Source organism: Corvus kubaryi, unplaced genomic scaffold, assembly GCF_017639235.1.
Source record: "Corvus kubaryi isolate FWS band 111438036 unplaced genomic scaffold, C.kubaryi_AGA036_p1.0 37382, whole genome shotgun sequence".
In the NCBI taxonomy this organism is placed as follows: domain Eukaryota; kingdom Metazoa; phylum Chordata; class Aves; order Passeriformes; family Corvidae; genus Corvus; species Corvus kubaryi.
The window spans coordinates 121,050-133,956 of NW_024581124.1; the positions used below are offsets into that span (position 1 = coordinate 121,050).

Genomic DNA, 12,907 nt, shown 5'->3' on the forward strand with positions numbered 1-12,907 from the left:
CCCCCCCCCCGTTACTATCTATTGCTCTTCAATAATTGGGCTGTGCAAATTGCACTAGAATGTGTTTTTGCTTTATCTGCAGACAGAGGAAGACTGCCCTGCACTAGTTCATGTCCAAATGCTGTATTTACAGGATGCAGGGAAAGAAACCAACACTCTTTTCATTTCCATCCAGCATTTCTCAGAAACCAGGGAACCCTGGAGCTGTACTCCAGAGCTGTGCTCTCCCTTACACCTGGAGCAGCCACACTACTCCAAAGAGGGAACATTTTGTGCAAGAAGTCACCCCAAGCTATGCATAAAACATGCTCCTGTCCAGACTTGCCGTCTCTGTGCTTTGTGACATAATTTTTGCTCAACGAGACTCAGCAATCCAGCAGCTGCCGGCCCTATCCAAAAGCTCACTCTGCAGCTACACAGCCCTGGCATCGTGGCTACACCGCCGGCAGAAAAACCCTTTGGGGAACTGAAGCACTTTTATTCTGCCAGGGTTAAAAGCAAACATACTTGCACTGCAGAACTCACCCCCAGGTGAGACCAGAACTGCATGTGGTTTCACAACAGAGTTAAAATAGGCACAGAGTGGTCTCATGCCAAGTCTAAGGCCCCCCCTCCTCTATCATGGCTAAGTAAAGGAGGGGGAGCAATTAACATGTGAAGGGTACACGGAAGGAAGAAACAGTCATGGTCCCAGACACAAATGCAGAGCAGCTTCTTGTGTTCAGGTTAGCACTATTAGAATGGTAAAAATAAGATAAATTCATTCAAAGATGGCAAACAAACAAATGCATTTGGATTTATGATTAACCTCTGCCACTCCTCATACCTTTCCATCAAATTATCATGGCTTTCACATCTGCCTGCAGACACGTACAGCCTCTGTTGTGAGGCCATTATTACCTTCACAACAAACGCTGGCTCTTACAGATTCCCGAATCATCAAGGCCTGTGCGCAACCTCATCCTGTCCAAGAAAATACCACACCACATGCTTAATTCGCATCAGCCTCAATGGGATTCACAGCGGTGCTTACTTTGCTGAACAGGGGAAAGGATGATTCATATTTAATCACATGCAGATTGCAAGCCATCTCCTGCAAGGACCTGACCTCCAAGAAGCTGCTAACACCACTTGTCAGCAGAAAGCCTGAAGGAGAAACAGCGAAAGAAGATAAACAATCCCTGAAATACCAGGGGCTGCAAGAGGTTCAATTTTAAATCCCATTACTTATGTGAAAGTAGATACTTGACCAGGCTCACATGGTCAAGAGCATCTCCTAAGAAATGTGTGATCAAAGTATAGAAGAGCAATTACTGTTACAGACAGAACATGAAACCCACTATGTTACTGCTCTCGCTTCAGGAATGTTCATGGAAACAACCCTCTGACAATCTAAACTCATTTCCCTTGCTGGTGGCTGGTGCTTGTTTCTGCTGGCATACAAAGACACAAGAATTGTGAAATATATAGTCAGGTGCTACTGCAGCCTGTGTGCCTCATGGCATCTCTCCAGGCCCTAATAATCAGAATTAAAAAGAGCTACTGAAAATGAAAGCAACTTTCACAATTTATTTTTTCAAACACAAACAGTAATTGCAGTTTTCTGGATCCTTGGAAGCACATGGTTACATGACTACACTTAGTTCCAACTTATTCCTCCCTTGCCTCTCCCTAGAATTATTCTTACTTTTATTTAATTGGCACTGGACAGCCCACCATGGTTTCAGAGACCACGAGTCATCAGTATGGGGCAGATAACTTCCTATTACATATCCTGGGATCAGAGAACCTCTTCATTTCACTGAATTAACAGATGTATTATCACAATTGTTATAACTCATCAACTATGATAAACCTTTCTATGCATTATTAATCCCCATCACTTGCAGTCTTATGATAAAATGAGAAAACTCATTTTCTCTCAGGTTCCCTATCGAGACCAAACAATTCCTTTATGCATAACAGATCCTGCAGATAACTGGCTTCCAGAAGTGAAAATACTGCAGATTTGAGTCAACATTTCTCCAGCTTTCAAGTGTGTGCAGCAGGAGCTACTGTGACTATAAGAAAGATGATGCTATTCCAAAAAACGAACATGAGTCCCACTTGAGCATGCATGCAAAAAGAGCTCCTGTTCCTATTCAAGATTATTCACTGAGATTACCAGGACTGAGCCTCTCAAGAGCACCACAGAAGTCCCTGTTACGTTCACATCTGCGTGAGCCTGACTCATCTCAGAAGAGAGTGAAGCCCATGTACAGCCTGTACCGATTATCACTCTGCTACCAGCCATGGTCCTGAGTCCTTCACAGCAGGATGGATTACTCAACAAAGCAACTCCAGTTGACAAACTCTATTAGCAGTTGATGAAGCCATTTCCCCACCCCTACATGAAAAAAAAAAGTACCTTACAAAAGGAGAGCATTTCAAAGATTTATTAAGCACCGCTTCCCACCCAAACTCATTCCTAGCTCCCCAGCTGGATAACCAGTACTTGGGGAATTTGTGCTCTGCATAATATTGGAGAACTTAGTGCTGTGGAAAACAACATACCAGAAGACTTCGTAATTCCTTCCTTTCATAACCACTGTGGGGAGAAAGGAGACTTGGGAGATTTTTAGACAAACAAATTTTACAATCTTGATTAAAATGACAGCAGACAAAAACCAAACAAACAAAAAAACCCCAAACCAAAACAAAAAACAAACAAACAAAACCCACAAACCAACCCCCCCCCCCCAAAAAAAACCCAAAACCACCAAAAAAAACCAACCCACACCTTGAGTCATTGAACCACACAGGAAAATGTGTAACTGAATAAATTCAGAACCTGACTCAGGATTTTTAAATTCTGACACATAAAAGACACAACTTCACTGACTGTATTTCAAATTCCATCTTAAGCTTAAAAGCTGCCAACTTTATATTAGCTTGGAAGAAAACAGATGGATGTTGTTGCCTTTTTTGAAAGATTGCAAAGGCTCCAGACAAACTGAAACGCATACCTATGCTAAGAATTTTGCAGTTTTATTAGTAAAACCTGAGTCAGGATCTGTCATTACCTTTGGAAAGAAAATACCCACAGAAAATGCACAGGATTGAAAAATGAGAAAGCTAGACTAGTGACAAACTCTCTGGAGATTGGACACCTGCTGAAGTAGATGGAGCACAAGAATGACTCCAGATCTAGTAAACTGGACTGGTGCACTGCAGGTTGCTATAGCAAGGCTCATTCCCTTGGCAAACCACAACCTAATTACACACAAGTGTCACAAAGCACTCTGGTGTCGTCAAGCATTTTCTAGCCTTATGTCTTTATCTGGAAACAAATGAGATTGAAGCAGTCTTGGGGTACTCTGTAAAGCAAAAAAGGAAATACAGTTGGCTTGGAACCAAGTGCAAAGCCAAAACATTTACAGCAGAACAGAAGGAACCCAGAAAAACTGAAAGCAGCTTCACAGATGAGAAATAACACTGTCACAAGGTAATATATACACTTGATAACTGCTTGTTATGAGAACCTGGTACATACAGTGCTACCTGTCCCAAGATTTGCAAGAGTTCACACCTCATTTTTTTTTTTAGCAGATTGAAAAACTGTCATGCTGGTTCAGTCAGACTAGGAATTTCTCAGAGACCAAGTCCTAGCCTGCCAATTAGGATGTCACACATCCAAGAATAAAGATTAACTACAAGCAGTTGACAGTCAGCTTTGCCAAAGTACTAAAGTTACTCAGACTCATTTGAGTGGGCATCTGACAACCAAGGGTTTGTTTGTCAGTTTCAGAGTTCAAAAAACAGAGGAAATTTCTTAGGCTTTTGAGTAACTGCTGCTGGATTTGCTAGGGGAAAAAGTTGTTGGTTCATGCAGCCCAATTAAGGATCCATGTTGTGCTGTAAGTGCCAGCTCTCAGCACTGCAGCTACTAAAAACTCTCTATTAAATCAGAATTAAGTTTTTGACCTTACAGTTACTACTGTCTTTGCTGTATCATGCCTAGTATTTGCACAAACTTCAACAGACTTCATCTGCCTAGAATTTTTAAGGAGCAAAATTACTTCAGATCATTTCCTTCTGCTACGCTACCATTTTATTAGTGTCCTAAAAAGGGGGAAGGGAAATGGAAGTCTTGTAAAATACTACACCATTATGTGAAATAAGAACCAGGACTTACCCCAGTGATGCATTCCTCCTGAACGCCCTGGTGAATTGCTTGTCTTCTCTGATGCCAGATCTGTACGTGCCCGAAGTTTGCCAGACTGGGGAAGATTCCCCTAAGGTCTGACACATAGCAAGAGCCATTACACAGAAGGAGATCCACTCTGTTTCTCACAGGGAGAGCATGAGGCAGTAGAAAGCCTGTATGTAGTCTCAAGCAAGTTACCCTCTGACATAAGCCTGGAAGTTGGTCTCCAGATGTTGCACCCTGCAGCAAGTTCTGCATAAGCAGATCATTCTACGGGACAGCACCAGCCCTGTGTCACTGAGGTGGAAATTAGCAAGAAGCTTAGTTTTAAAGCAGACTCTCTGCAAAACAATCGTATCCGAGTTTTCAAAAACTTGGACATTACAAATTCATGAACTGAATTAAATCTTTCACCTAACCCCTAAAAGAGGGGTTATTTCCTGCTGTGAATGACTTCAGTTTCAGAGAAGCAGTGAAGTACCTTGGTATGCAAGAGATTGTTCCACATTTTAGGTACAGCTGCACTGTATTAGCAGGGAGTCTGTTTTGAATGCATGTCAGAATGCAAGATCACAAAATTTATAAAAGCCATTATACTTAGCAAGAGCCTATACCAAGAGAGCAACTAAAGCAAGACTGTTCATCAGAGCTGGCAGCTTTGCTTTTCTTGAGAACTCAGTCACTCCTGTAATTAGATTTCTAGACTGAGGCTATTGAGGATCCCCAGGCTAGCTCAATTCTCTACAGTCAGGAGCTGTTCCACTATTTGATCAGGCACTTCACTGTGTTCCACCATTGGCCTGCACTTGCTGCTATGAAGTCAGAGCACATTTTTAAGTTGATAGGATGGAAAGTCCTACAGTCGTACTAATCCTAGAGCTGATCTTCAGTTCCAGCTCACTTACCTGAATTTATTTCAACTGACAAGGAACGGGTTACAAAATAGAAGTACTATTTTCCTGGAAAATGGCAAGCTACCTGGCTGATTCCTGCTATGAATAAGTCTGCACACAGTGGAAATTTGCTTGAACTCATTAGCTGCTCAGCATTTCAAGCTGAGCTGTGAGTGCTGATCAGTACAAAGTTGAGGTATGTTCCAGCAACACTTGGGGTACTCTGGCATCCATCAGGAAGGTGGAACTGCATCCCTTTGCCATTGCTGTCATGGTGTGGTGACCAAGAAGAGACAACATACTCATCAGAATTGTGCCAAAGCACAGTCTGCTGTTACTGATTCCACAACCCTGACAATCTCCACTGGTTTGCATTTAAAGGTGTTTTGCCCTGTTACAAGCAGAATTCTGTATGAAAGGGTGTAGCTTGCCAAAACCACTGCTACACTGATGTATCTCAGCAGAGAAGACTCCACTGCAGCACCTCCCTCCACACAGGACTGAAGCTCTCCCAGCCCCTTGAATGAAAGCACATGTGAGCATGTGACTGCCTCGTGCAGCATGCATGTGTCCTGTGAAGAGACCACAACTCCCTTTAAGTTACTTGCTCAGCCTTCCCTGTTCTGTGCCTTGGCACAAATCTCCCTTTTCCTGCATGGCATCCTCAGTTGTCAGATTAAGAAACCTGATGCTATGAGTGGTAGTGTATTACTACCAGCCAGTCCCCACACCCAAGATAGTAAGACTAGAACCACACAGTGGATACTGCAGTTTTACATTTATAGTTGGACTTTTATAATATTCAAGATTAGCACAAGATTCATAACCATAAATTATACATTGTTATCTAAGTACATAAAACGTTAATGATACATGTATTTGAAGTGGCACAAAGTAGTAATACATCCCTGTTGGCATTCTCAAAGGAAGAGGTGGGTGATGGACACGCTGTTGATCCTACTGCAGCATAGCAGAACTGAGTCAGTGCACCCTGTTCACTCAGGTGGTGCTGACTCTGCCCACCAGACAGGGTCAGAACATGGTGTGGCAGGAAGCCCATGCCAGAATCAGTTAAAGGTGCAAATAAAAAGTCAGGATTATGGCCCTCCCTAATGCCTCCATATGGCAGCAGTGTGTCCCCCTTCCCAACCCTGATGCTGTGCTCTTGCTTCTCCAGTGCTTTGGCAGCCCATGCACACTCCTATGTTCGCTTGCCACACACAGCTGAGGTTTGTTTTAGTACCATTTAACGTCATAAGTCAATAAGTAACATGCTCTCTTCTTGTTAAACAAAAAGGATCTGGGAAGTGTTTGCTCTCTGGCATGAGAAGATTTATTTTCTTCAAGTCTCAGATATACTCCAGAAAACAGAGAACAGACTCCAACAGTATTGAACCCCAACAGTATTGAACTCCAACAGCATTATTGTCCAGAAAAGGAAACTTCCCAATACTCCTCTAAACATTCAGAGCACAAATATTAGAAAAGCCCATTTTCTTTTGCACATAAGAATGCAAATAAAATGGGGTGGTCAGATGATACAAGCTTTCAACAATTCATTATTAACAAGATGTTTCATTGAATTGTTAACAACCCTGCTACTTCAGTAGCTTCAGCTAAAGCTTTAACAACTTGGTGCCAGGTAATTTCCCAGCTGCCTTCAATGGGCTTTTCAAAAGAAAGAAAATTATGCTCTCTTCCCCCTGGCCTCAAGTAGTTATTGCTATATGAGTTAGTGAAATAGTGCCTTAACTTCAGACAAGAGTCTCACAATGTCATTAACAAAAGCTGCCTTTCAGAGGTTGAAATGTAACCAGACAATAATCAATAAATAACAGTAACAGGCATCCTGCTGAAGCCTCCTCACTGAGCCAGGCAGCAAGTGTGTTCAGCCAACAGAAGGCCATCTGTGCCTTGTACACTTCTTGGAGAAGTTAAAAAGGGATGGGAAGGAAGAGAACAGAGACAGTGAAGGTCTGTCAGAGAGCTAGTTACATATTGAAACCATAAACAGGTGGCTGGGTGAATCCTGGTGCTGTGTATCCATATGGGAAGTTTGCCTGGGGAGGTACTGCACTGGGGCCTGCTGTTAACATCAACTGCTGGCCTAGAAAAGCATGAGACAAAAAGAAAGTTAGTTTAAGATCCCAAGCTTCCCTAATGCTAGCTGTACTGTGTGACAGGATTATTAGGCTTTAGCTAAAATCAGCCCCTGTGCAAGCACACACCAGCAAGTCACACTATTCCCCAACATGTGCCATGGACTGGGCACCCATGCCATCTGCTCTTGCTGCCAGAAAGCTACAAAAGCAAGGCAGGACTCAGAAGGAAGATGAACATCAATTGATCTTGAGGTCACGATAAATGTGGCTTGTTTTGAAGAGACCATACTGAAAGCCAAACTGGTATTATTTAACCCATGCATGGTCAGATCTAAAGAATAAAGCAATTCAAGCAAATAGTTAGGTCTATTAGGTCTCACAGTCTGGAGGGTGCTGCAAAAGGTCTGAACACACCTTGACAAGTTTGTTTTCATCACCAGGACCACACATGCCTCATGCATCTGTTAAATTCAGGTTAACATTTACATCAGACAGTGAACCAGTCACATCCTTCCCTTACCAGCCACTTCTAGGTGCTTGTTAGCAGAATGCCTCTTCAGAAAGGCTTCTAAAATAGCATCACACTTGAGGACAGCCATGGTGTTTTGGCTGCACATGTCTTAAAATGCGTGAGCTAGAAAGCCAGTCTGCCTTTCTACTTGGAAGAGCAGAAAGCAGACATTCCTCAGACATGAATAATAAGAAGAGGAATTTTCATGCTCTTGTAAGTTATTCCTGGGGTTGGCAACACCCTGGTATCCCCTGTCCTATTACCATACTGAAACACGATTCCTAAGGCAGAGCTCTGAGCCATGTAAGAGGAGCAATACTTTAATCTGAAGAGCAGTACTGTAAGAATGCGATGTCACTTCAACAACTTACGCAGTTCATCGAGCAGAGACAACCATTTCAATTACCATCTAGCTGAAACCAGTTTTCTTGGATACAATGTAATCATGTAAGCTGCCTCCACAAAGAGAGACCAGAGTGACAACAGGTAATCAATTAAAACCTACCAAATACTATTGGAGTGGGTTCAATTACTTGTTCCTCTTCTTTTCTTAGGCTTTCAGAAGCATCAAGTTTATCCACCTACATTGAAGTGAACAGGAGATTTATGAAGGCCTCATTGAGCAATTGCACCATTGTGTGAAGTTTTTCATGCCTGGTACCTCAGCTATCAAGTGCTCCTTTTTAGTCCAAGTTGGAGACTACTGAAGTCTGCCTATTCCCAGCAAGCCTTGTTGTAAAACTGACTTCCCAATTCTTTTAGGTGTACTGCAATAAGCAGCAACTCTCAAATGCAGATGAGGTACTCATTACCTTCAAAGGAAGCACTTTCTGGGGCCCTATTCTAGTCACTGCTAACTATGACCCAGAACTCAAACCCATCAGACCGACCATCGTCTCACATGGGCCTAATCTACACTTACCTATTAACCTGCAATTCCTCTCCCCTTCAATGACAGCTCAGATATTTGCTATTCCAGGCCTGTGACATTTGATCTCATCTAGGACTACAGCCTAACCTGGCTACAAGGTACCGGTTTAACCGTATTGTTATTCACAGAGACTTCCTCCAGGGGAAACTCTAGAACCATCATGTAACGTGGTCTAGTAGTATCAGCTTTATACAGATCTCAGTGCTGTGCCTGAAGCACATAAAGTTCTGTTCACGCTAAACAAATTTGTGGAAGCGCTACAGTAATGCAGGAGCCCTGAACACAACTTTAGATTGTGGGTCTGGAGAGCAATCTGAAGAGCAACAGTACCATCCTTCTCAGGTTTAACAAGTTTTATCTTCCAGAAGAGAACTACTGAGACTGAAGGCTAGAAGGCATAAAAGTCACACGGCTTCACATCCTGGTACAGGCAGTATTAACGTCCTGGGCAAACCTACATTTAGCCTAATGCTACATTTCAGCTGTTCCTCACCCTCCTTTCCCACTGCAAGCATCGTATCTGGCCTGAGAACTGCTTCAAGAGGGGTCTCTATCACACTTCAAAGATGTTATCCAGATATGTTGTTTAACAGTTTCCTCAATTTTTTGGAGATTGCAACTCAAATTGACAACTTGAGTGGCAGCAGGTCTTTTACTGGTTCATTTATAGCTGTCAGCCTAACAGCTCTCCAGCATAACACTAAATATTGGTGATACAAATACTACCCAAATTACTATGGATCAAAGCAACTGACAGCTACCCATTTCCAACTACTGGTCCTGCTCTATTTATCCCCGACTCAGCTCTCTCGGGTTTGCCTTTCCCTGGCGCCATCCTACACTGACTCTGGCCAGCAGCGCAGTCCTGCCCTCAGCTGGGCAAACAGCAGGAATGCCGAGAGCAGCCACCCCCAGCAAGGGATGAGCAGCTCCGGGAAAGCCGGAACACATCTGCTCTGCTGCCGAGAACTGGTTCAAAAGGTTTCCAGGTGAGTGTCATTATACTCCGTGTGCCTGTCCCCTTCTGGGACAGAGGATATTCAGTGCTTTAACATTTTTTTATGCAGAAAAGACAAGTAAGTTCGGGAAGATGTACACACCCCACCGAAACTAGTCTATTCTTTTGTGCTTTTGAAGTTAGTTACACGACAATTTTAGACATACCACATTTATAAAGCCCATTCTCCAATTCCATGTTTTGCAGTTAATTCAACAGACTAAATTAGTTTCACTGTAAACCACTTTCACCATGCAGATTTTCCTTCTGGCAAGTTATCCCATATTTAGTACACATGATTACTTGTAAATCCAACCAGCAGTTTAAAATAAATTATTTTAGACCTAAACCTCACATGGAAGAGTTCAGGTAAACTTGTGTGGCACGTTTCTTCTGAGTAAAATATGAAGAGTAGGAGATTTTTAAGATCTGTGCAAATACTTTCATCATGCCAACAGGCAAGAAGTTCACAGAAGCTTCATGGCACTAGTCAAACTCACCACCATGCCTGAATTATTGCACACTTTGGTAATTTACAGAGTAAAAAGCAATATGCCCTTGGAACATATCCCATTACATGGCAAGTGCTTTTTTTTTGTTTAGGAACAGCATCCTCCCTGCCACAAGATATCTAAGACAGTGAAAAGGAGCCCAAACTAAAGCCCTCCTCAAGCACTTGTTTTTGTTTCCCATGAACAGGAGAAGAGTCTGGTTGGATTTTCAAGTTGCTTGTGAATAGTTATCCTTTTAGCATTAGAAAGTGAACAGGAAATGAGTTAGAGCTAAATTACACTGCTCTTCTGGCAGAAGCTACAGCTAGATTCCTGTAAAAGAAACCTAGGATATTGAGGGACACAAATGAACACAAGAGAGTTTGAAATCAGAGTGTCACCTTATAGAATAGTCCATCAACCTGCAAGAAAATTCAGAGGGGAATACTTAACATGATTTATTAGAAGCAACCTGAAGCAGTCACTTTTATATTGCTCATTTTAATGAAATTCTTTACTGTGATGTCCTATGCAATCCTACAGCCTTCCAAGGCAGGATGTTAGCTTAGTATCCTAGAGCTGTTTGAGACAAGCATTTCAGGACCACACATGATCAGAATCTCTCTTCTCTGAGTTGAGGACCAGCTCTTGGTATCAGTACTGTAGAACCAGGCTATGCGTCTATGGTTACGTTTTCGATTTAAAAAAACCAAACACCTTCAGCAGTCTGCTCTTATGGCTGATATAGGAATAATGTGCACTATTAGTTACTCAAAAGCCCTATGCTCTTTTTACTCTAGGAAATAAGAGTGCTTTACTTTCGTAGTTACACAAAGACAAAAGTGACATATGTGTTGTCCTCACCAAGTTTTCAGTTCATCAGCTATGGAGCTGCTGTGAGAAGCACAGTTGCTTAAGTCTACTGCTAAAAGCAGAAGTTTAACTAGACCTCTTCAACTGCCAAGGCATCTATTTATAAATTTTGCTAGCTAGCCTGGAGTGATGAAACCCACAGAACTTGAAGAAAACTTAGTCTATGAGGAATGGTAATATTCCAAACATATGCAAAGAGCTCTGGTTTACACAAGGCTAATCATACAGCAGACTAAAGTGTTAGCTTCCTAGCCTATGCAATACTCACTTTGGTAAGGTACTCTCTCATCACTTGGATGAAATAAGGCATTGCAAAGTCCATGATGTTATGTCTCCATGCCAACTCAAGGACTACATCTGGGTGCAGCAAGTCATAGCAGGTGAAAAGGCAGGCTGCAAAGCACTCCTGCTTGCCTTCTTCCAAGAACCACTGGAGCAGCTTCTCAGCCAGCTCTGCATCTTTGGACTCTGCAGCATACTGCATAGCATCCTACAGAAAAGATCAACAGTTAAGCTCTGGGGCAAGCCAGATACTTTATTAACATTATTCAACAGGTTTCCTACAGACTATGCACAAACTGGCCTGTGTGAACTCACTACAGGCTTGAAGAGCATACCAGCATAATTGCATTTCATGTGTACCCTTACATGAGCCTATGACTTGAGCTCTATGGAGAATGTTCCATACTGATACAGGTAACTGTACAGATGCCACTGACCGACAGAGACAGATCCCCAGATACAGGACAACATTATGAAACTGGATTTAAGAAGTGCATTTGAAACTACAACCACTTCTGCTTTAAGAGTCTTTCCTTCAAGTGAAGGACCACTAATTAGAACTCCAGATTTGAAACTAACAAACATTCAGTACCCAGGAGATTTATGCTTCATAGCCCAGACTTCTCAGCCAGTGTCATTAACTCACCTTATACAGACGGTCTTTCTTGCACAGCTCCACGCTCTGCTTCCAGCGGTTGTTACCCTTGTACAAGTATGCTGCAATACGCCTAAATTCAATTAGTTCATGCTTTTCCAGACGCTGAGCCAACGTTATGTTATCGAAGTTGTCATAGGCATCAATGGAAGCTCTCAAACCCTGTTTGAGAGAGAGTTGTTACACGTGCTTCCAGATGGCAGTAGGTGAGAACTACCGTAGAGAAGAATCTAATCATGGTGCACAAGTATTTCGCTTCTGCCAGCTGGATGTTGATACTATGGCTACAACTTCTTTACCTAAGTGTTTCACGCACCTCTCCAAAGGATATTTTCTAACAAAGAAAGATGTTAACTTGGTCATACTGACTCCAGACAGAAGAGCTATTTATATTTAAAACATAAAGCATGTCTTCAAATAGTAGCCAATGGGGCCAAGAAGCAAATTTATTTACAGAAGTGCTGCTCACTGAGTACACACCTGATACTGACCTTTGTGAGGTCTGTTCTGAGAAAAACATCTGTGGCACCTGTTTTTTTGCAAATCATTGATGTCTCAAGACTCCTGCATGCAAAGGGCCTAACTGCACACCCTCTCCCTGTTGCATTGGAGAAGTGTTACCTCCCACTCAAGGACATTACTATGTCAGCAGCTTTTTTGTAAGAGGACCATCCCTCGGGCTTAACAATCTGGTTTTTTGGGCCTCACCTGGAAATCTTCCTCTTCTGTTAAAAGGTTGTTTAGAGCTTCGTTAACTCCTTTGTTGTTGTGGTTCTGGACTGAACGTAGATAAGGCTTTACAAGAAGTAGCTGATTAACCTGGAAAGATGATGTTTCCAATACAAGATTAATTATAGCAATCCTGACACTGCATTCTCCTGAAACAGGTTCCCATTTGTTATTACAAGAGTTTGTGTTTATTGTTCAAACCCTTCAGACACAGTATCTTGTACTGCCATAAGTAAAATAAAACAGTCTCCAAGACC

The 12,907-nt window shown here is 42.4% G+C and overlaps 1 protein-coding gene and 1 long non-coding RNA gene across 6 annotated transcripts in view; one reads left to right on the plus strand and one right to left on the minus strand.

The window, feature by feature from the left end:
• The window catches only part of LOC121667851, a 3,599-nt gene extending 714 nt beyond the window's left edge, over positions 1 to 2,885 (plus strand). The window contains exon 2 of the long non-coding RNA XR_006017173.1: positions 176 to 2,885. This is a non-coding gene — a long non-coding RNA (uncharacterized LOC121667851). The remainder of the gene's footprint in view (positions 1 to 175) is intronic.
• Positions 2,886 to 5,842: 2,957 nt separating this feature from the next.
• The window catches only part of CLTCL1 (clathrin heavy chain like 1), a 34,579-nt gene continuing 27,514 nt past the window's right edge, over positions 5,843 to 12,907 (minus strand). For 2 of the 5 annotated variants that reach the window (XM_042034955.1, XM_042034954.1), the window contains 6 exons: positions 12,630 to 12,740; positions 11,913 to 12,083; positions 11,253 to 11,474; positions 10,513 to 10,533; positions 8,198 to 8,273; positions 5,843 to 7,186 (listed from right to left, as the gene is read on the minus strand). In XM_042034955.1, the coding sequence (XP_041890889.1) occupies positions 7,071 to 7,186; positions 8,198 to 8,273; positions 10,513 to 10,533; positions 11,253 to 11,474; positions 11,913 to 12,083; positions 12,630 to 12,740 (717 nt within the window). In that variant the 3' untranslated portion in view covers positions 5,843 to 7,070. Of the gene's footprint in view, positions 7,187 to 7,701; positions 7,791 to 8,193; positions 8,274 to 10,512; positions 10,534 to 11,252; positions 11,475 to 11,912; positions 12,084 to 12,629; positions 12,741 to 12,907 lie in introns of all 5 variants that reach the window. The other 3 variants (XM_042034957.1, XM_042034956.1, XM_042034958.1) reach the window with 2 other exon arrangements.